At 41.8% G+C, this 20,989-nt stretch overlaps 1 protein-coding gene across 1 annotated transcript; it reads right to left on the reverse strand.

Moving 5' to 3' along the window:
• Positions 1-5,186: 5,186 nt before the first annotated feature.
• On the reverse strand, positions 5,187-7,725 carry LOC123628160 (induced myeloid leukemia cell differentiation protein Mcl-1-like). The gene is made up of 2 exons (XM_045537814.1): positions 7,580-7,725; positions 5,187-6,273 (listed from the first exon to the last, which is right to left on the reverse strand). Exons 1-2 carry the CDS (start codon positions 7,723-7,725, stop codon positions 5,187-5,189), a joined length of 1,233 nt encoding a protein of 410 aa, XP_045393770.1.
• Positions 7,726-20,989: the final 13,264 nt, after the last annotated feature.

A 20,989-nucleotide genomic window follows, 5' to 3' on the forward strand; every position in this document is an offset into this window, starting at 1 on the left:
AGGAATATGAGGGAGGTTTTTGGGGTGATGGAAATGTTCTAAATCCTAACTATGATGGTGATTACACTGATGTATACATTTTTCAAAACTTATAAAAATGTACATTTAAAATGCGTACATTTTATTGTATGTAAATAATGTTGATTTTTAAAAACTGAAAAAAATGGACAAACAATATGCACAGACATTTCATCAAAGAGGATGTACAAATGGCAAATAAACACATGAAAAGATGTTCAACATAATTATCATTAGAGAAATACAATTAAATCTACAGCGAGGGCTGGACATGGTGGCTCAGGCCTGTAATCCTAGCACTCTGGGAAGCTGAGGAGGGAAGATCGCTTGAGGAGGATCGCTTGAACTCAGGAGTTCGAGACCAGCCTGAGCAAGAGCAAGACCCCATCCCTACTAAAAATAAAAAGAATTTAGCCAGACAACTAAAAACGGAAAAAATTAGCTGGGCATGGTGGTGCACACCTGTAGTCCCAGCTACTTGGGAGACTGAGCCAGGAGAATCGCTTGAGCCCAGGAGTTTGAAGTTGCTGTGAGCTACGTTGACACCACAGCACTGTAGCCCAGGAAACAGAGCAAGACTCTGTCTCAAAAAAACAAAAAAAGAAAACAAAAACAAAAAAAATCTACAATGAGATATCACTACACACCTATCAGAATGGCTAAAATGAAAAAAATAGTGATAATAGCAAATGCTCGTAAGGATGTGGAGAAACTGAATTATTCATACATTGCTGGTGGGAATGTAAAATGGTACAGCCATTCTGGAAAACAGTTTGGCAGATCCTTTCAGATCTAAAATGGACTTACCATATAATCCAGCAATTCCACTCTTGGCATTTATCCCAGAGAAATAAAGAGCTATTTTCACACAGGAACTTGTACATGAATGTTAACAGCAGTTTTATTCATAAAAAAACTGGAAACTACCCAAATGCCCTTCAGTGGGTGAATGTTTAAATAAACTACTCAACATTTAAAAATGAATGAACTATTGATACATATAACAACTTGGATGGATCTTGGGGTCATTAAGATGAGTAAAAAAAAAAAAAGCCAATCTTAACAGCTCACATACCACATGATTTTACTTATATAACATTCAGGAATAGCATAATTTTAGGGATGGAGAAGAGATTTATGGTTGCCAGGAATTAGAGATTGGAGGGGATGAGATTGGTGTGACTATAAATGAGTAACCTGAAGGAGTCTTGTGATGGTACAGTTAAATATGTTGATGTGGTGGTGGTTATGCAAGGCCACATGTGATAAAACTGCATAGAACTAGACATACAAACACAACTGCATATATAACTGTTGAAATGTGAGTAAGCTCTACGAATTGTACCAATATCAGTATTTTGATATTGATATTGCTCAATAGTTGGGTAAGTTGTTAACACTGGGGAAGGCTGGGGGAAGAGTACACAGAACTTTTCTGCACATTTCTTTGCAATCTCCTGTGAATCTATAATTATTTCAAAGTAAAAAAAAATTTTGAATGAGAAATTGACCTTCAAGCTCTCCTCAAATGTTAATAAGAGGAAATATTTACCTTCTGTGTAATCTGCCTGATAGCAGAGATTTCATATATTACAGGAATAATTTGATGTGCATTTTATTGCCTCTGTCATGTTTTTGATTTTAAAAAAATACACATATATCCAACCAAAGGTGCAAAAAAAGAACATAGGTATAAGAATTGTTTTCTTATAACCATGTTATCTTCCTCTATAGTTATTTGTAAATGTTTTATTGTCATTTTGATTATATAACCAAGTGTTGTTTTTAAGGTATACATGATTCTATCTTAATCTCTTCTGACAAGTTGTTTTGACTTTGTCTTCCCAAGAAAGGATTCTATATATAGAAAAATAAAATTTTTAGGATGGCTTCTTCATATTTCATAATTAACACTATTGTGAGGCTGAATGGGAAGAATTGTCAATTCAGAAGAGACACTCAGCCTTTCCTAGGTTAAATTTGTATAAATACCATGGTATTAATGTAAACGTTTGAGAAATTATACAATTTATGGAAACGCACTGGAGACTTGCAATGCCCTCACTGTTCAGTATTTTCTTAAACTCAGGGGAAAACATTGATCAAACTCTTACAGAAATAGTTCTGGCCGGGTGCGGTAGTTCACGCCTGTAATCCTAGCATTCTGGGAGGCCGAGGCAGGAGGATCGTTCGAGGTCAGGAGTTCAAGACCAGCCTGAGCAAGAGTGAGACCCCGTCTCTACTAAAAATAGAAAGAAATTATCTGGCCAACTAAAATATATATAGAAAAAATTAGTTGGGCATGGTGGCGCATGCCTGTAGTCCCAGCTACTCGGGAGGCTGAGGCAGCAGGATTGCTTAAGCCCAGGAGTTTGAGGTTGCTGTGAGCTAGGCTGATGCCATGGCACTCTAGCCTGGGCAACAGAGTGAGACTCTGTCTCAAAAAAAAAAAAAAAAAGAAGGAAATAGTTCTGTTCTGTGTGCCAATAGAGAATTTTACTCTCTGCCATTCTAATATTGGTGACTGTAATAAATTCACTATACCCTTTCAGTCTCATTATCAAATATGTTTCCACTTCTTGGTGTATGGTTAAAGTCTCTGCTATATGGTATTGCCTGGAATTTGTGTCTACAACAAAGGAGAACAGTCCTAGAAGCTTGTGGATAGGACTATATCAGGTACTCTTAAATATTAATACTTAACAGAGAATAGACACTTGGTTACAGGCCTCTGAACCGATATTGCTTAGACAGGTTTTAGACTTAAATGAATGGAATGAGTCAGTTTCCAGGACCGTTTATACTCTAGAAATAGATGTATCCCATGAAGGCTGACTGCTCAACCAAGATGCAATTGACACACATGAAACAAGAATTAATTGCATAGACGTGAATGAACTCATGACACAGGGAGTAAACCTCAGTAGGCAGGGCCACTGCAGAGAGTCCCCCATTAGGGCAATGCCTAGCAGAGCCATGAGTACGAGGTCATACCCAAGAGTCCAGATTGGTCAAGTCCCATGGCTCCATTAGGCATTGCCCTAGTGGAGGCTTTCTGTGATAGCCTCACCCTGAGAGTAGCCCTCTATCTGGGTCCTATGCCTGAGGCTCCAGGTGGCTGTAGCCTTTGAAATCTAGGTGGAAGCAGCCATGCCCTTACAGCTTGTGCTTTCTGCCAGCCAGTGGAGATGGCACTGTGCAAACACTGACCATGTTTACTGCCTACGTCCTCCAGAAGGATGGCCACTGGGGCCCTTACCACCCCTGGGCTCATAACATGTTATAATCAACCTCTTGAAATTCAAAGACAAAGAGAGAATTTTGAAAACAGCAAGAGTAAATCAACTGGTCACATACCAGGGAACCTCCATAAGATATGAGCAGATTTCTCAGCAAACACCTTATGGTCCAGGAGAAAGTGGGATGAAAAAAACAAACTGCCAACAAAAAATACTATACAGTCGGCCGGGCAAGGTGGCTCAAGCCTGTAATCCTAGCACTCTGGGACGCCGAGGCAGGAGGATTGCTTGAGCTCAGAAGTTCAAGTGAACTCTGCCTCCCAAAGTGCTAGGATTACAGGTGTGAGCCACTGTGCCTGGCCCTCTCTTGCTTTTTGTCTGTGCATTCACATAGAGACGTGTAGGTAGCTAGTGCTCAATTTGGTCTCTGCTCTGCATGTGCATAGAGCATGTGGAATTGTTTATCAAGTCCATTCTGGCTATCTCACTTTCTGAAATTCCCTGTCACATCCCCTGCTAGTCTGATGTTCTATTGCCTGCACCAAACAGTCCTGCAAACTCAGGCGAGCAGCACTTCTTGTCTGCATGCCAGAGAGATCACTACAGCTGACCTTTGAACAATGCATGAATTAGGGACAACAATCCCCTGCGCAAAAAATCTGCATAAAACTTCTTGACTCTGCAAATCTTTTTTTGAAACATTATTTGTTTTATTGATGTACTAAGCTTAGACCTGTGTTTAACAAGCAAGCCTAATGATAGCACCATGGTTAGACTCCAAGCCTTCATTTTACAATTTATTAAGCAAACAAGGAATGAAGTATCTCTCATCCATCAATCTAATGGGATCTTTTTATACACACACTAGTAAGTCCCATTTGAACAGCCAAAAATCTTTTAGTAAAACCTTTAAAGATGAGCTCATGAACTCAGTTGAAATTTCACCAGTTAAATTAGGTCAAATAAAAGGACCCCAAATAAGTAGTTGCCCAATCAGAGCCCATTATTTATGTCATCAGTCCCCCCAACCTTAAAACTTATCTTTGACTCAAATTTCCATTCTTCAACCTCTCAATCCCAGGTTTTCAAAGAAAAACCTATCTACGAACTCCTTCTAAAATCAGATAGGAAAATTAAAGCCTGCATAGTTGTGAATCAAAGTTGTTTCACTACAACCAGGTTGCATACAATTACATCAATTGGTTCTGTATAACATAGAATCTGTAAGAAATAGATTCCTAACTACAGCAGTTTCAAAGTTCAAAAGAGTATGAAAAAGACTAATTTAAATTTGATATTCGCCCCCCCCCTTATTTTTCCAAGAAATAGACTTTCTGTAAAAATACATACCATTTTTACAGACAAATACATTTACAAGTTGTTTTTGTCTTAAAAACTGAGAATATTCCATATTTGTAACAAATTATTAAGCCTTAAGTCAAGTATTCTTGGCCAGTACTAGGCTAATAAACTAAGAAGCATTCAAACCAAGCCAACAAAGAACAGGTATAAAAGTCCTGAACATTCACCCAAGTCCACGAATGAATTTGTGGGCATATTTAATGAATTCTATGACTAGCCCGGCTACTGTCCACTCTCCTGTTCGCAACAAGGGAATAAGTCTTTCCACCCTATCTTCACTAAATCTAAAAGTCCTCCTCTGTGGCCTCCCAAAGTTTGCTTGTTGCTGAAACTGAACTTTTCTTCTTTCAGACAGTCACTTGTCAATCAAGGGGGGACTACTTCTCCCATTTACTTGTTCTTGTTAGCCATAATCCTCTTGCCACTTGCTTTTCTGGTTGGTTGCTAGAGTGGAATTCCTGGAGGTCACAGCCTGCGCAGCTTTAAGTTCAACTTCATGAATACATTTGATCTGACAGATGTACGTGGTTCTGGTGGCTGTTGTTGGTTAGAAGTGAAAAACGGCACTTACAAGGCTCTTCTTAGATATACCAAAGCAATCCCTACTCCAGCAAAAAGTAACAAAGCCAGAAGCACATTTCTGATGCTGCCTTCTAGATCCTCTGCATAGAAGAACTCCACGAACCCATCCCAGCCTCCTTGCTTCACTAGCCAGTCTCGTTTTGTCCTTAAAATAATACCTGTGATATTTTCTGCTAATAGTTCAATGCAGCTTTCTTGGTTTATGCTCTTCAAGTGTTTGGCCACAAAGGCACCAAAAGAAATTAGAGTCACAATCCTGCACCAGTTTGTTACGCTGTCATTGAAAACACGGAGCATAATTGGAGACAAAGATTTGACATCATCTTTGTTTTTTATGTCCAGTTTCCGAAGCATGGTTTGGAAGGCCATCTCGTGTTTGCGCTGAACATTGCCCCCGACCCGACGTAAGGTCTCTAGTGCCTTCCTGCTGGTGGCCCCAGACCAGCCCATTGGCTTTGCATCCTTGGCGCCGGTTGCCTGCTCCCAAATGTACCGAGAGATAATCTCCAGAGACTGCCTGTACAACTCGTCTTCCTCCTCCTCTGCTGGGGGTGGCATCGAGGGTAGTGACCCTTCCGTGCTGGGGCCATTACTGGCCTCCCCGACCAACTCCAGCAAGGGCAGACCAGCCGCCGGCATCTCGAGAGGCTCCGGTTCACAACCGTCCACCTCATCTTTGGGTGACACAATAGCGTGGGCGGCTGAGGCTTCCATCCCTTCAGGCCGCAACGTGCGGTGGGTGGGTGGGAAGAGCAGCAGCCTCGCAGGGGTGGCGGTGATTTCGGGGACCTCGGCACCAATGGGTGCCTGGCGCGCAACCCTCCAGGCCTCTGGCGTGACGGAGGCCGAGGCCGAGGCCGGGGGGCTTCCTCTGGGACTTCCGTCAATCACTGCACCGGCTTCCCCTCCCCCTACATCTCGGCGGGCCGTGGCCACCTTCTCTGTAGCCAAAAGCTGCCCTCCCGGGGGTGTGGTGCCGCCGCTGCCAGCCCCCAACCCGGCCCTCCTACCGTCCACGTTGTGTTCCATTACCGTGTTTCCTTTGAGGCCAAACAGAACAAGCCGTACACGCCTGGGTGAGAGACGAACGAGTGAGGCCAAGACGCCTTACTTGCCGGAAGCGGAAGTGAGGGGCGGAAATACGTGAGAGAGGCGCTTTCCGTCTCGTTTTTAGGGCGGGGCCTACTGGTGGTGTCAGCTGACTCTGCGAATCTTACTACCAATAGCCAATTGTTTGCTGGAAGTCTTCCGGTCGCTTAACACATATTTTGTTACGTTGTATGTATTACATACTGTATTCTAATAATAAAGTAAGCTAGAGAAAAGAAATGTTATTAAGAAAATCGTAAGGAAGTGCATATCTATTTACCATTGGTTAAGTGGAAATGGGTCTTCATAAAGGTCTTCAGCCTCATTATCTTCACATTGTGCAGGCTGAGGAGGAAGAGGAGGGGTTGGTCTTGCTGTCTCAGGGTTGGCAGAGTTGAAAGAAAATCTGCAAATAAATGGACCTGAGCAGTTCAAATCTGTGTTGTTCAAGGGTCAGCTGTACTTTAACTGACAATGCTCCAAACTGAGTTCCTTTCAGCAGCAGGAGAGCCCTTCCCTCTACTTGGGGCAAGGATAGAGGGAAGGTGGTGGACAATTGGGGCAGGCCCATGTAAAACACCACAGACTTATTCATTCCGTACCCAAGTTATACAGTTTAAATGTTTTTCCCCTCCAAATCTTATGTTGAAATTTGATCCTCAATGTTGAATGTGGGGCCTGGTGGGAGGTGTTTGTGTCATGAATGCCTTGGTGCCCTCCCTGGAATAACGAGTGAGTTCTCACTTTATTAGTTCTTGTGAGAACAAGTTGTTTAAAAGAGCTTGGCACCCCCTTCTCTTTCTCTTCTCTCTTGCCATGTGACACACCTACTCCTCCTCATGAGTACAGGCTTCCTGAGGCCCTTATCAGAAGTAGATATCAATGCCATGTTTCTCATACAGCCTGCAGAACTATGAGCCAAATAAACCTCTTTTCTTTATAAATTACCTAGCCTCAGGTACTCCTTTATAGCTGCTGCACAAAACAGACTAACACACCAAGGTTCAGAAATTCTGGTTGTTGAATCATTGGGTCAATTTCCAGAGTGCTAAAATGGTTGTTTTTGACAACTTGTCCAGCTTTTTAGTTGCTATGCACATAGGTATAAATTTCCCAAACTTGGGAATTTATTTACTCAAATACAGGAGGATTACCTCCATCAAGGTCAAAAAAACCTTTCAACGGAGGGAGATGTCAGTCTGTCAGTCCTTGACCACCGTGAGTGCAAGAATCAACAGAAGAGTGTGGGGCTGTGCGCCGGGGAGGAAGGTGGCTGGTGGTCCCCGCACCACCTCTGCCGCTGCCTCCTTGGCTTGTGTTGCCGCCGCAGGCGCTGCTGGGCTACTCGGAGGGTGGGACGAGACCGTAAGGCTAGCAAGGAATGGGCGCCGCCCGCCATATTTGGCCGCTCGCCGAGCTGGGTGGGCGGGGCCATGGCAAGTCCTCCCGCAACATTCACTCCTTGGACCACCTCAAGTGTGTTGGGGGCGGAGGGGGGAGGCGGGGCTAGGCATGGGGAAGGAGGTGCATAGCCCCGGGCCGGGGCCGCTGGGAGGTGGAGAGTGAAGGTGGGAGGCGGAGAGGGGCTCTCAGGGAAGGAAGGCTGTAGGGTGGTTAAGAGCGAGGGCTCTGGAGTCAGAGCGCCTGGGTTCGAACCCTGACCCCGTCGCTTTTGGCTGTGTGACCTTGGACAAGTTGCTTAGTTTCTCAGTCTCAATATCCCCACCTGTAAAGTAAGGGGATGCAATTTCAGTTTATGAACGCGCACTTTGCTTTTGCTGGGGACTGACAGTGGCCACCAAGCCTCCCGGGGTGGTACTTCTTAGACTGGACAGTTTAGGGGTCAAAGGCCTGAGTCCCAGAGTTAGGCAGATCCCGGTTTGAATCTAGGTGTGTGAATTTAGGCCTCGGTTTCCTCACTTGTAAAATTGGTGGTGTGACAGCACCTGCTTCCTGCAAGTGTTTTGAGAGCTGATTGGATAAGAGAATGAACATAGAGCTCAGAACATGTATTAGTGCTTAATAAGGAGCAATAATTAAAAGAACAAAGTATTTTCTGGGGGGAGTCTAAGCAGGGAATAATCAGAAGTAGAGTTCTGTGGGAGGACAAGTGGCAAACAGGGCCCCTCGGAAACAGGAGTGCACAGAGATTGAGACTGGCTTTGCAGTCAGACCTGCCTTCAAATCCTAACTCCACCACTTAGTGGCTGTGTGACCTTGGACAAATTACTTCATCTCTCTGAGCCTCCAGTTCCCCATCTGCAAGTGGGGATGATGAACATGGTACAGGATTCAGTAATGTCATGCTGTGTTTATCACTTCGGCAAGGCCTTTCCAGACCACCCTACCTAAAGTGCTCCTCTCATCCCAGTTCCTTTCTGCCAGATCTTTCTCTTGATTTCATTCAGTGCATCTCCACTATCTGTGATTATCCTGTTCATTTCTACTTCTTTTCTGTCTCCAATTAAACTGGTACTTCCAGGGGGATAGAGACTGCTTGGTTTGTTCACAGCTGTATTCCCAGCATCTAGCACTGTGCCCGGCACACAGTAGGAGCTCAGTGGATACTTAAAAAATGAAAAAATGAATCAATGAATTGGGAAGAGGTTCAGAGCATGCAGGCTGAGACCCAGGTTTTGGGGGCAGGTGAGGAGGGTGATGAAAAATAGAGACCTTTGAGGAGGAAATGACTTTAGGGAGGAAGTGGCATTTAATAAATGTTTGTGAGTCTCAAAGAGTTGGGGGCTGGAAGGTTCATTATGTGGTGAGGGATGGTTTTGGGGGGAGGTGGCAAGAGAAGACAAAGAGAGGAAACAGGCCCATGATAAGGTTGGGGGTGAGTAGGAAAGCAGAAATTTTGAATGGGAGGGCAGCTGGCAGGGAAAGAGACTTAAGGATTTCAGGAATTTATGAGTGGGTGGATGTGGCAAGGAGGGAGGATGGTTGTCCAGAGGAGGCTGGGCCTCCTGCCGCCACCACCCAGGTACCTGCAGGCTCTAACCTAACTCTGCCTGACTCTAGCCCTTTTGAATTACTTTAATAGTAATTGAATGCTTTATTCTGTGCGGGGTACTTGCTAAGGACTTCCTGTGTATTATTTCCATCAGTCCTCAGACATCTATGAGTTGATAGGAACTATTATTGTTTCCATTTTATAGAAGTGGAAACTAAGGTTCAAGGTGCTTAAGTCAGTTGCCTCCAGGTAACAATAGCTAAAGAATGTCTATAGAGCTTACACTGTCTTTCTGAATAAAACTTCCTGATAGGTCAGTTGGGGACACTTTTGATTCAGCTGAGCCTCATCACCAATGGGGCATCTTTGCCACCTGGCCAGCCAGGGAATGGTAAAGGTTCCCAGGTTTTTTTGCAGTATCCTGGGAATTGCCCAGGTTCATCGTTTAGGTGATGTGTCTGTGAGGTGCTTCTTTGGAAACCCGAGCTGCCCGCCCTGGATCAGGCAGATCAGCTTAATCCATATTACAGCTAGAAGAACCTGTGATTCATGCATTGGTGGGGGGCTTAGAAGATTCCCAGGTGACTTGGAAAAGAGTGCCATAAAAGCTAGTGCCCACACCAATGCTTGTGCTGCTCTTCATTTGACTCTGCTAGTAAACATGTAGGGTCTCAGGTACAGAACAGCTCATTCCCAGAGAGTTTGTAGGCTGGTCGGGGAGACAGCCATAAAGCCAGTGGCTGTGCAGTGTGACAAGTGCTGGGATCACTGTAGGCCCAGGCTACAGTCACTGTAGGCTGTGACATTGACTGACAAATGCCCACTGCTAAGTAGAAAAGCTTTACTGATGGAGTCTGTGGGAACCCTCCTTGGACAGGTAGGAGCCACCCTATGGGATCGTGGGGTGCAGGAGGGAGAACACCATAATCAGGACCCTGGGGTTTGTGGCCTGCAGGGGTGGTGGTGGTGGTGGTAGCTGTGGGAAACAAGGCTAAAGGTAGGAAGGGGCTTGGGATTTATCTGACATTTAGGGTGATCATCCATCCAGGTTTGCCTGGGACATGGAACTTTCAGTGCTAAGACTGAGAAAGTCTTGGGCAAACCAGTAACCAGTACAAACTGGTCAGCCTATCAGTGACAAGTGACAGTTCCTAATATACTCTTGCCCTGACCTGGGGCAGTATGGGTGGAGAGGAGAGGTTAAGATATTTAAGCAAATTTAGAATCAATAATTATTTTGGTTTTTTTTTTTTCAAACACACAAAACATCTGATCTGGGAACCCTCCTCTTCTAATAGACTAAATGTTTTTTTTTTTAGAACAGTTTGAGATTTACGGAAAGATTGAGAAGATAGTACAGAGAGCTAGAAACCCTTTTTAAACCACATTATTCTTCATAACACTCCTAGCTTGCAAACTGGAAAGGAATTTTCCTGTTAGGGTTTTGCTTTTGCTAAATAGTAATGGAATAATAATGGAAAACTGTGTACTGTAGTCTTTGTCTACTGGATCTAGTTAGTGATTTAGAGTTGAGGCAGATTGAAATAGTCAAGAGGTTATTTCCTACACATCATGGGTGGTTTATTGCCCAGACTAGTGGCAAGGCTGTGACATTGACTGACAAATGCCCACTGCTAAGTAGAAAAGCTTTACTGATGGAGTCGTGTGATTGCTACCGAAATATCATCTTTACCAGGCACTGCAAGTCCACAGCTGGTAGAACTTGGTGGTGGTTGTGTTGTGCTGTTGCCTTAGTTCTGGTCATCTTTGTGTGGGGGCCAAGATTCTTGGTTGCAAATGACAGAAACCCAGTTCGAATTGTCTTAAGCCCCAAATGGAATTGGATACCTCCTGTCACTAAATAGTCTGTCCTGGCTAAACCATGGCTGAATCCAAGTATTTAGACAATGCCGTCAGGAATCTGCCTTTTCCCATCTCTCAGCTCTGCCTCCTTCCACATTGGTGTCATTCTCAGGCAGGCTCTAGGTGTGCATCATATCAGTTTAGTAATCCCTGGGAAAAAGAGAACTTCATTTCTTAATATTGCCAGCAAAAGTCCAGAATTGAGTATTGTTGGACCAACCTATGTTCTCATGCCATCCCCGAGCTGTCACTGTGGCCAGGGACATACGGTGCTCTAATTGGCCAAGACTCATTCATATACCCTTCCCTGCAGCCAGGGTGGGATCAGCTGCACCCAAGCTAGTGGACAGAGAATGAAAAGGGTGGTTCCCTACGGGAGAATCAGGGGTTATTACCCAAAGAAGGTGGGGAATGTATGCCCAGCAGGTAGATGTTCACCTACTCTTGGTGTATTCAACTTTTGGCTAAGATGGTACTGACAGTTTTAGAGCTGTGGGTACAACATTGCCATATTGATTTTCTTAAAATATCAGGTTCACCGTATGACACATAATAGGTCCCAGGCACCCACTATGTCAAGTCTAAATTCTTTCTGGCTTTCAAAGTGCTCTAGACTCTTTTCCCACCCATCCAGTTTGGAGCACGGGGGTGGGGGGTGGGGCGGTGGGTCAGGAACATTCTTGATTGGCAGACACCCGTTTAAATGGAGACCTAAAGGATGAGTCATTGTTACCAAGCCGTAGGGGGACAGGGAGGAAGGTAGGGTGTTTCAGGCAGAGAAATGGCATTGGAGAAAGCTGAGCGGGGGACAGAGCAGGCGGAGCAGTGTACATTGGCAGAACTCAGGTGGTTCAGTAAGGGAGCGTACATGAGGTGAGGGGGAATTGCAGGACCTGAGTGCAGAGCTATGGGGTGGGAGAGGTCACCAGAGGCCAGGTCCCTCTGGGCCCTGTAAATCATGTTGAGAATTTGGATGTTAGAGTACAAACAATGGGGAGCCATTGAAAGTTTTTAACCAGAGGAGTGCTGTAGTCTAGCTAAAGTTTGCAGAATGGATTGGAAGAGGGCCAGACTGAAGGTGGGCGTCTGCTCAGGGGCCACTGCCATCTTCTGGTGAGTTACAGGAACAGCTTGCTGTCATCCACGTGCATTCCCGTGGATGCTCCTTCTCTCTCTCCCCACTTGAGCACCTGTCCTCTTCCTGCCTATCCAAATGCCAATTCTTCCCTAAAGATTGCACGGGTGACTTCAGCTGATAAGAGTTTTACTGTCTTCTCTAACTTCTCTTGTGCTTGTTCTCATTGTCCCACTCAGTTATCACATTATACAGTTTTCTCATCGCCAAGGAGTGGACCGGCTGTTAGGTCCTATGGATTCTTCAAGCTTCATCTCAACCTTGGATTAGATCCCCAAGAAGCTTGCCAGGATTCCTTGGGCATGTCCTTTTGCCATTATAAATCGTCTTACTTTGTTATATATTTTTTTGTCTTTCTCTCTCAATTTGAACATAAACTCCATGAAGGCCTGTGTGACTTGTTCAGCTGCATATCTTCAGATGCCAGCACAGGACCTGGCAGATAGTAAGCAATCAACAGATATTTGTCACAGGATGAATGAAAGAGGCAAGTTCTGGCCAGTCTCTTCTTAACGACTGCTTGCTCTCACCAGTTTGGTCACAGTGCCTGTTCTGCAGCTGTGACTTTTCTCTGAAAGCTCTGCCTATACCCTCACCATATATCCTAGGCCCAGTCTCATTCACTGGCCCAGTTTGACATCTTTAGGGGATAATTCATCAGGAGAAGTGCTGCCTGTGAACAGCTTTCTCTGCTCCTCTAATCTGATCCCCCTACACCACCCCGAGTGCAGCTTCTCCTTGTCCTGCTGGCCAGAAGACTGGACACTGACCAGATGGGACACAGAGTGGGACACACTGGAGAACGTCTAGAGGGCCTCTGCCCAGGTGCTGAAAACGCCAAACAGACACAGGTTCTGTGGCCCCCACCTCCCCACCACACCTGGCACATTGTTATTTGGAGGTGTGTGTGAATTAGGGGTAAATTACTAATTCCCCAGACCTCCTACTTACTGCTCTGCTTATCCTTTCTCAAGCTCCAGCCTGGGGATAATTTTCAGGATCTTCAAATAGGAGCATCCTGAGAGGAATATTATGGTATGAGGCATAAAACTTGAAGCTATCTTCAAAAAATGCTGTCACTGATGTTGAACTTGGACAGTATTTCTGTCTGTGAAATGGACACAAATATTGATTTCCTAGGGATGTGGGGTTTTATTAACTGTAGTGGTTTAACTTGTGAAATTAGTGACTCTTTTGAGAAAGCAGGGTCTGTGGAGGCAGGATTTGTTTATGTCCATTGTCCTTGGTGATGAATCTCCAGTGTGTTGGTTGGAGTTTTTCCATCTCCAAGCATTGGAAACTCAAGCTTGTCTGCTAGGCTGGGGTTAGCTAATGTGCAGGGGTCTGCTTTGGGCCTCTACGTCTGCAGAGCTTCTTTTGGGAATAGGATAATGCTGGCTGTTTGCCAAACAAATAGAGTAAGGGTCAGTTGTAAGGACTTCCCTTAAGATCAGAAACATATTTTCATACCTTTTTGGTTTATTGTTTATTTGTTTTTCTGAATGTTAGGCATTCATGATTTCATGTAAGTGTTTGGCCAATAGAAGTGTTGTTTATTTAAAACAAAAGAATAAACGGTAACGCCGATGGGGAGATTTTTCTACTATTTTGAAATATAGCTGTTAGCCCAAGCATGAAGAAAGGAACTAATATTTAACAGAAGATAGACATCAGTTTTTCTCTTTTAATATAGATTTAGGGTGTACAAGATGAATTCCATTACATGTTGGATATCAGTTTTGATATGCACTTTCCTGATGTGATTTGAACTTTGAACCATGTGGGTGGCTAAGTCTAGGTGGCAGAACAAAAGAACAGAAGGCCATATGTCTGCAGGATGTAAATGAGAAATTAGGAATGAAAGGGATAGAGAATATGAATAGAGTCTAATGACTTCTTTTTAAGGCCTCTTTTTGCCTAGATCAATTTTCCAATTACTTTGTAAATCCTTCAAGAGCAAGAGCAGTCTTTTATGTGCTGTAAGATGCTTTAATGTAATGTCAGTACTGCACATGTGTTAAAATAACAGTAACTAGCGTCAATAGTGTGAGTAGCGTTAAAGGTTAGATTTGTTAGTATTGTTTAAGAATGAAGCCAAAATTCCAGCTCTGTAATGTGATGTGAGTCTGTCCCCCCAAATCTAGAAGACGGGGCTGAGGACTAAACTCTGATCTTCTCTTTGCCCAAAAAATAAAAGAAAATTTTTCCTTTCTAAGGGGGCCTGGTGAGTCATACCTACAAATGATAAAATCTCAGTAAACAGTTTTTTATGTTGTTTACTTCTCAACCTTATTCTGGTATAGCATCACATGAAAGATAAAAGACCCTTAAACATTCCTTTCAGATGATTCCTGGTCTTTTGGACAAACATAACTCTTTCAGCCAATTGTCAATTAAAGAATCCCTAAATCCACCTATGACTTGCAAGCCCCTGTTTTGAGATGTCCTGCCTTAACTCTAAGTGCCTACTTAGGATTTGTAAGCCCCCACTTCCAGATGTCCTGCCCTTTTAAGGCCAAACCAATGTACACCCTCCGTGTATTGATTTATGATTCTACCTATAATTCCTGTCTCCCTGAAAATGTATAAAAATCAAACTGTAACCCAACCACAGTGAGTCCACTTGCTCAAGACTGTTGGGCATGGCTCCAGATCATGGTCCTCAAATTTGGCTCAGAATAAATCTCTTTAAATTATTTCCAAGTTTGGATTTTTCCATGCACAGGGCACTGAGGCATTGACAGTAATAAAACCTTAGACACATAAGAGTCAAATTTTCTTTCTTTTCTTTTTTTCTTTTCTTTCTTTTTTTTTTATTTTTTGAGACAGAATCTCGCTTTGTTGCTGGGGCTAGAGTGAGAGCCGTGGCGTCAGCCTAACTCACAGCAACCTCAAACTCCGGGGCTCAAGCGATCCTCCTGCCTCAGCCTTCTGAGTAGCTAGGACTACAGGCATGTGTCACCATGCCTGGCTAATTTTTTTCTATATATTTTTAGTTGTCCAGCTAATTTCTTTCTATTTTTAGTAGAGACAGGGGTCTTGCTCTTGCTCAGGCTGGTCTCGAACTCCTGACCTGGAGCAATCCTCCTGCCTCGGTCTCCCAGAGTGCTAGGATTACAGGCATGAGCCAATGTGCCCGGCCAAGAGTCCAATTTTCTGACCTCTATGTAAACAATATCTAAAAGGAGACACATTAAGAACCAAAGATAGATGAGCTGTCAAAATTCAGAGTACTCATCAAGTAATGAGGAACAGCATCCAGGCACAACTATACCATTTTAAGAATAACTAGGAGACTTAAATTTACCAAAAATCATTGATTGTATACTTCAAATGGATGAATTACATGATTTATAAAATATGCCTCAGTAAAGTTACTAAGAAATACCTGGGAGACAGAAAAACATATTTTTCAAGTTAACATATGGATTTTAGAAAATATACAGATACCAAAAAAGTCAATTGCATTTTTAAAAAATAGGCACTCTGTTAGGTATTCTAGATATTTAATTGAAACAAATGTCTTACATACTTGTACTTTAATATAAGTGATGCATGCCACTTTGGAAATGGATTTATTAATGAAATGTCAGATGCAATTAGAACTCTAGCTATTCGGGAATAGAAATTTTGACAAATCTATTTTTTCTTTTTCTGGAACTTTCATTATAATGAATAGGTTCAGAAATTTGCAGCTCATATAACCAACCCATCAACGACGTTCACATTGACCACAAATGTATTTGTATGGAAAAACACAAAGATATTTGCTAAATATATGCAGTATCTTCCACCTAATTAGTACCCCAGGGCAAGTTGTTTATAAACAGAAAACAATAAGGGACACCTTAAATATCCCCAGCAGTACTCTCTGCATATTATTAGGTTTAGAAATAAGGAATACAGTTTGCATTTTAAACAATAAGCCAGCTAGCTACCAGATTGACATTAAGTACAAAGGGAACCAACTGGAATAACTTGTGATCCATGAAGAAATAATACTGTCTGAAGCTTCATATATCATATATAATTCCCTTTAGCGTCAAATCAGAAATATGTTTAGAGGACAATGTGGAAATAGATACCATATTTTTGTTTTCAATATTAATAAAAACAAGAATGCTACTAAAACTATTTCTCCCTTGATGCTAAATATGGCACAACTATGCCCATCCCCCACTATCCAACAATCAATCCCAAATGACTACCAAGTATCCATTAACTGGGATCACTATAGAAATCAGCCACTAATCAGGGAGCATCTGGCTCAAGGGCCCGTAATGGGTTGCAGAGGATTGCACATCCTGTTTCACATGCAGATGAGGTTGCCATCTGGTGGATTTTTTCTAACTAAAAGCTAATAACATTTATAGATATAAGTAAATCCTCTTGTAGTTGGGCAAATGCTGCCACTTTTAGAAAATATAGTTTCTTTTAACATATATTGTGTCTATTTTCTGATTTGCATTGAATGGGTACCTATGCTTTGTAACTGAAGTATGAGAAAAAAATACTAGGAAACTATATATACTAAAGCTTTGGATTTAAAAGGTAATAAATGTGACAACACATTTTTTAATTTAGTAAGTTCTTGCTAAATAAATTTTGTCATATTAATATTAAAATGTCTATAAGACCTATGACATAAGTATTGGCTTTTTCTGGTTGTCTATTATAAATAAATAAATATTAAAGTGACTTTTGGTGTCATGTATGTCTTTACCTAATAGCCTTGCCATGGAAATTTGTGGTCAGATACATGCAAGAACTGTAGATAGTTCAATCTCTAATCTACTCTAATACAGAATGACTATTGATTCACATACCACCATCCACCTTTTCAAATTTTCCTCTTCTTTCTGTCCTTCCTGAAGAATAGAACTCTCTAAAAGTGATCTCCCATATATTGAAATATGACATCTGTCACTTAGAAGGCACAATATTGATTGAAACTGTGTGCTAGGAAACCACAGTCATTCATTCTATGTTCACACACAGGCCAGTTACCTGAACTCTGTCCCATGTGAAAGGGCTGGCTTTGCAAAAATAACAGGAAAATACCTAATCCCACAATTGCCCCAGTAACAGTTAAAGATAAATCCTGTGAGTTGTCTCACTAACAGGTACCCTGCAAGAATTCTGTTTTGCACAACTTCTGAAAAGAGTTGAATGAACAGAAAATAGATGTAAATCTCTCTTTTTCAAAAAAATTTTTATTTTAAGAATCTACTTTTGGCCAGGCGCAGTGGCTCATACCTGTAATCCTAGCACTCTGGGAGGCTGAGGCGGGTGGATCGCTCGAGCTCAGGAGTTCCAGACCAGCCTGAGCAAGAGCGAGACCCCATCTCTACTAAAAATAGAAAGAAATTATATGGACAACTAAAGTATATATATAGAAAAAATGAGCCGGGCATGGTGATGCATGCCTGTAGTCCCAGCTACTTGGGAGGCTGAGGCAGAAGGATTGCTTAAACCCAGGAGTTTGAGGTTGCTGTGAGCTAGGCTGACGCCACAGCACTCTAGCCCGGGCAACAGAGTGAGACTCTGTCTAAAAAAAAAAAAAAGAAGAATCTACTTTTACAGAGTTTCTGAGTAAACAGCAGGAGAACGAACTACAGCCTCAACCATATCTCAAAAGCAGAGTCATATCTCCTGTGATAATCCCTTCTCTAAGGAAAGGCAGGAAACCAGGTCCTGGACTTTGACCTCCTTGCAGTTTTTGTTATTTACCTGCTGCCACTTTTGTTATCAACTGATAGCCATCACTATTTTTTTCTCTTTGTCTCCCTTAAAATCAGCAAAGCACTTGGCTTCCCTGCTGGCACCCCCTTCTCTTTCTTTGAGTTGCCACGCCATCTCGATGCTCTCTTCCCTCCCCCCAGGAAGATAAAATAAACTTTTTCTTTTGTATCTTAATCTCTGCGTGAGAAATCTTTCTTCACCTGTGCCATGAGCACCTACCAGGCTTTCCACCCTAACACCATGGTCATCAGCCAGCCATCTCACAACTATACATTGTTTGTTAGTCATAAAAAAGAGCACGATTTTTAAAAAGAGCATGGGTTGAGTTAGATCTGGATTAAAACCTTATCTCTACTGTTTTTGAGTTATTTCTCCTTCATAAATTAGTTCTTTGAGCTTCATTCCTCAGCTGTAGGAAAAAGAAGGGGGCTATGATAGTGTAGGGATGACATTGGGCTATTATAGGAATGAAAGCACCTACCAAATAATAAGTTTTAACACATCTCAATTAAATGTGAGAAATTTCTTTTGGGAAAGTATGTACTTTGCTGCCTTTGTATAGCTGTCATGTCAATCTGTGCCTTTTTTATTTTTAACTGAGGCTGTATCTACTTTTCTACTTCAAAGATTTCAATTAACATTACTATGTTTGCATAAAATAACCTACATCAAAGCTAGTTTAAAAATAAATATGAGCAAATACATACATAAAAATATCCATTTAATACAAATATAGCAACTGTTCTAGGGGTATTACATCACAACTGCAAATGTGATTTTACGTAAATGGGTATTTGTGACCTGTGATAAAATTTCCTTGATAGCAAGATGATGCAAATAGTTTTGCATATCAAATAACTTAGAAATGAGGAAAATGAGCTCTAAAAAACAGATGGCAAAAATAGACTTCAGTAATGTTGAAAATGCATTCAAGAATTAAAATAAAATTATTTCATGAAATGAGTGGAAAAAGCAGCACAGCTAAATTATTATATTTATAAATGTAGCTTTAAATAATTATTTTACTAGCTTGAAATTTTAAATGCCATAAATAGATATTTGATTCATTCATCTATATCCCCAAAAGTTTTTATAATTTAGTTAACAAGAAAAACCTTTTAGTATTGTTATTGATGTCTCCTTGTATTCGAGGATACATATGTTGATGACTACTAAATCTGTATCTCTAGCCTAATCCTTTCTTTTGTACTCCAGACTCAGATATCTAAATACCTCCTAGGCATCTGCATTAGCATAGTCCACAGGAGGGACAGCAGAGCCAAATGGTTAAGAGTGCAAAGTAGGGGTTAAACAGACTAGGTGTGACTCCTGACTCCATCATTTACAACTCTGTAACTTTGGGCAAGTTACATACTTTTTCTGAGCCTCAGTTTCTTTATCTGTAAAATGGTGACAACAATAGTATTGACCTCACAGGGTTATTATGAAAGTTAAATGAGATGTATACCTAACACACTTGCCTGAATGGAATCTGGTAAACACTAAAGGTATACATTCCATGTGAGGCAAATACAAAATAATAAGTCTGGTTTGGTATGCAAATCAGCACCATGGAAACCAGCATGGCATTGCTGAGCTCAGGGCAATCACAGGGAGCAGATGAGCCATGAATCAAAGCCTGAAGAAAACTGCTGTCAATGGGATTATGGACATAAATTGCTTCTCACCCTATAGTTCCCTTTAATTCTGAACTAGGAGACTTAAACTTGACACTTCAATGGACTGGATCATCATGGGGCCTCTATTTCTCATTTGTAGTTCCAACTAACAAAATTGTTAGCCATTTAGAATGCAGACATCCAAGTATGACATTGTCTTAGTTACTATTTCCAGTTATATGGAATATATTTGTAGAAATCTTCAGAATGTTATGTTTTTGTATTCAAACAACAAAATAAATGTTTCTCTCTGTCAGCCATTTAAAAATTGTTATACATTCCATTAAAAGAAACACAGACACACATATCTCTTTGAAACCAGCAATATTTTCCCTGTATGCCATAGCTGGCAGCCCTTTTTCTAGACTTGCTGTATCTAAACTGCTTTTGTTATTTCAAAATATTAAGGGGATACAAATGTTTTTATTACATGGATACCTTGTATAATGCTTACGTCAGGGCTTTTAGTGTGCCCATCAGCTGAATAGTGTTCGTTGTATCTGATAGGTAGGTTTTTACCCCTCAGCCCCTCCCATCCTCTCCCTTTCTTGGTTTCCCATGTCCTTTACATCTTATTGTGCACGTGTGTGCTCATCGTTTAGCTCCCCATTATTAGAGAGTACATGTGGTGTTTATTTTTCCATTACTGAGATGCTTCACTTAGGTTAATGGTCTCCAGTCCATCCAAGTTGCTGCAAAAGACATTATTTCATTTCTTTTTATAGCTGAGTAGTACTTCATGGTGTGTGTGTGGGGTGTGTGCGTGTGTGTGTGTGTGTGTGTATGTGTATATATATATATATATATATATATATATATATATATCACATTTTCTTTATCCATTCGTGAATTGATGAGCACTTAGGTTGAATCCAAATCTTTGAAACCACAAATTGTGCTGCAATAAACATTCAAGTGCAGGTGTTTTTTTTTTCAGCTTATTATGGGGGTACAAATGTTTAGGTTATGTATATTGCCCTTGCCCCACCCGAGTCAGAGCTTCAAGCGTGTCCATCCCCCAGATGGTATGCACTGCACTCATTATGTATGTATATACCCATCCCCTTCTCCCTCCTCCCATCTGCCCGACGCCTGATAAATGTTATTCCTATATGTGCACTTAGATGTTGATCAGTGAAACCAATTTGATGGTGAGTACATGTGGTGCTTATTTTTCCATTCTTGGGATACTTCACTTAGTAAAATGGGTTCCAGCACTATCCAGGAAAATACAAGAGGTGCTATATCACCATTGTTTTTTGTGGCTGAGTAGAACTTCATGGTATACATATACCACATTTTATTAATCCACTCATGTATGGATGGG

This window comes from Lemur catta, chromosome X (genome assembly GCF_020740605.2).
Source record: "Lemur catta isolate mLemCat1 chromosome X, mLemCat1.pri, whole genome shotgun sequence".
Classification (NCBI taxonomy): Eukaryota; Metazoa; Chordata; class Mammalia; order Primates; family Lemuridae; genus Lemur; species Lemur catta.

Coding starts and splice junctions, on each gene's coding strand:
- LOC123628160 (XM_045537814.1), bottom strand. CDS start 7,725: ATGGCCCCGCCCACCCAGCTCGGCGAGCGGCCAAATATGGCGGGCGGC. Junction 6,274..7,579: donor AGGAGGCAGCGGCAGAGGTG/GTGCGGGGACCA, acceptor TCTCTCACCCAG/GCGTGTACGGCTTGTTCTGT.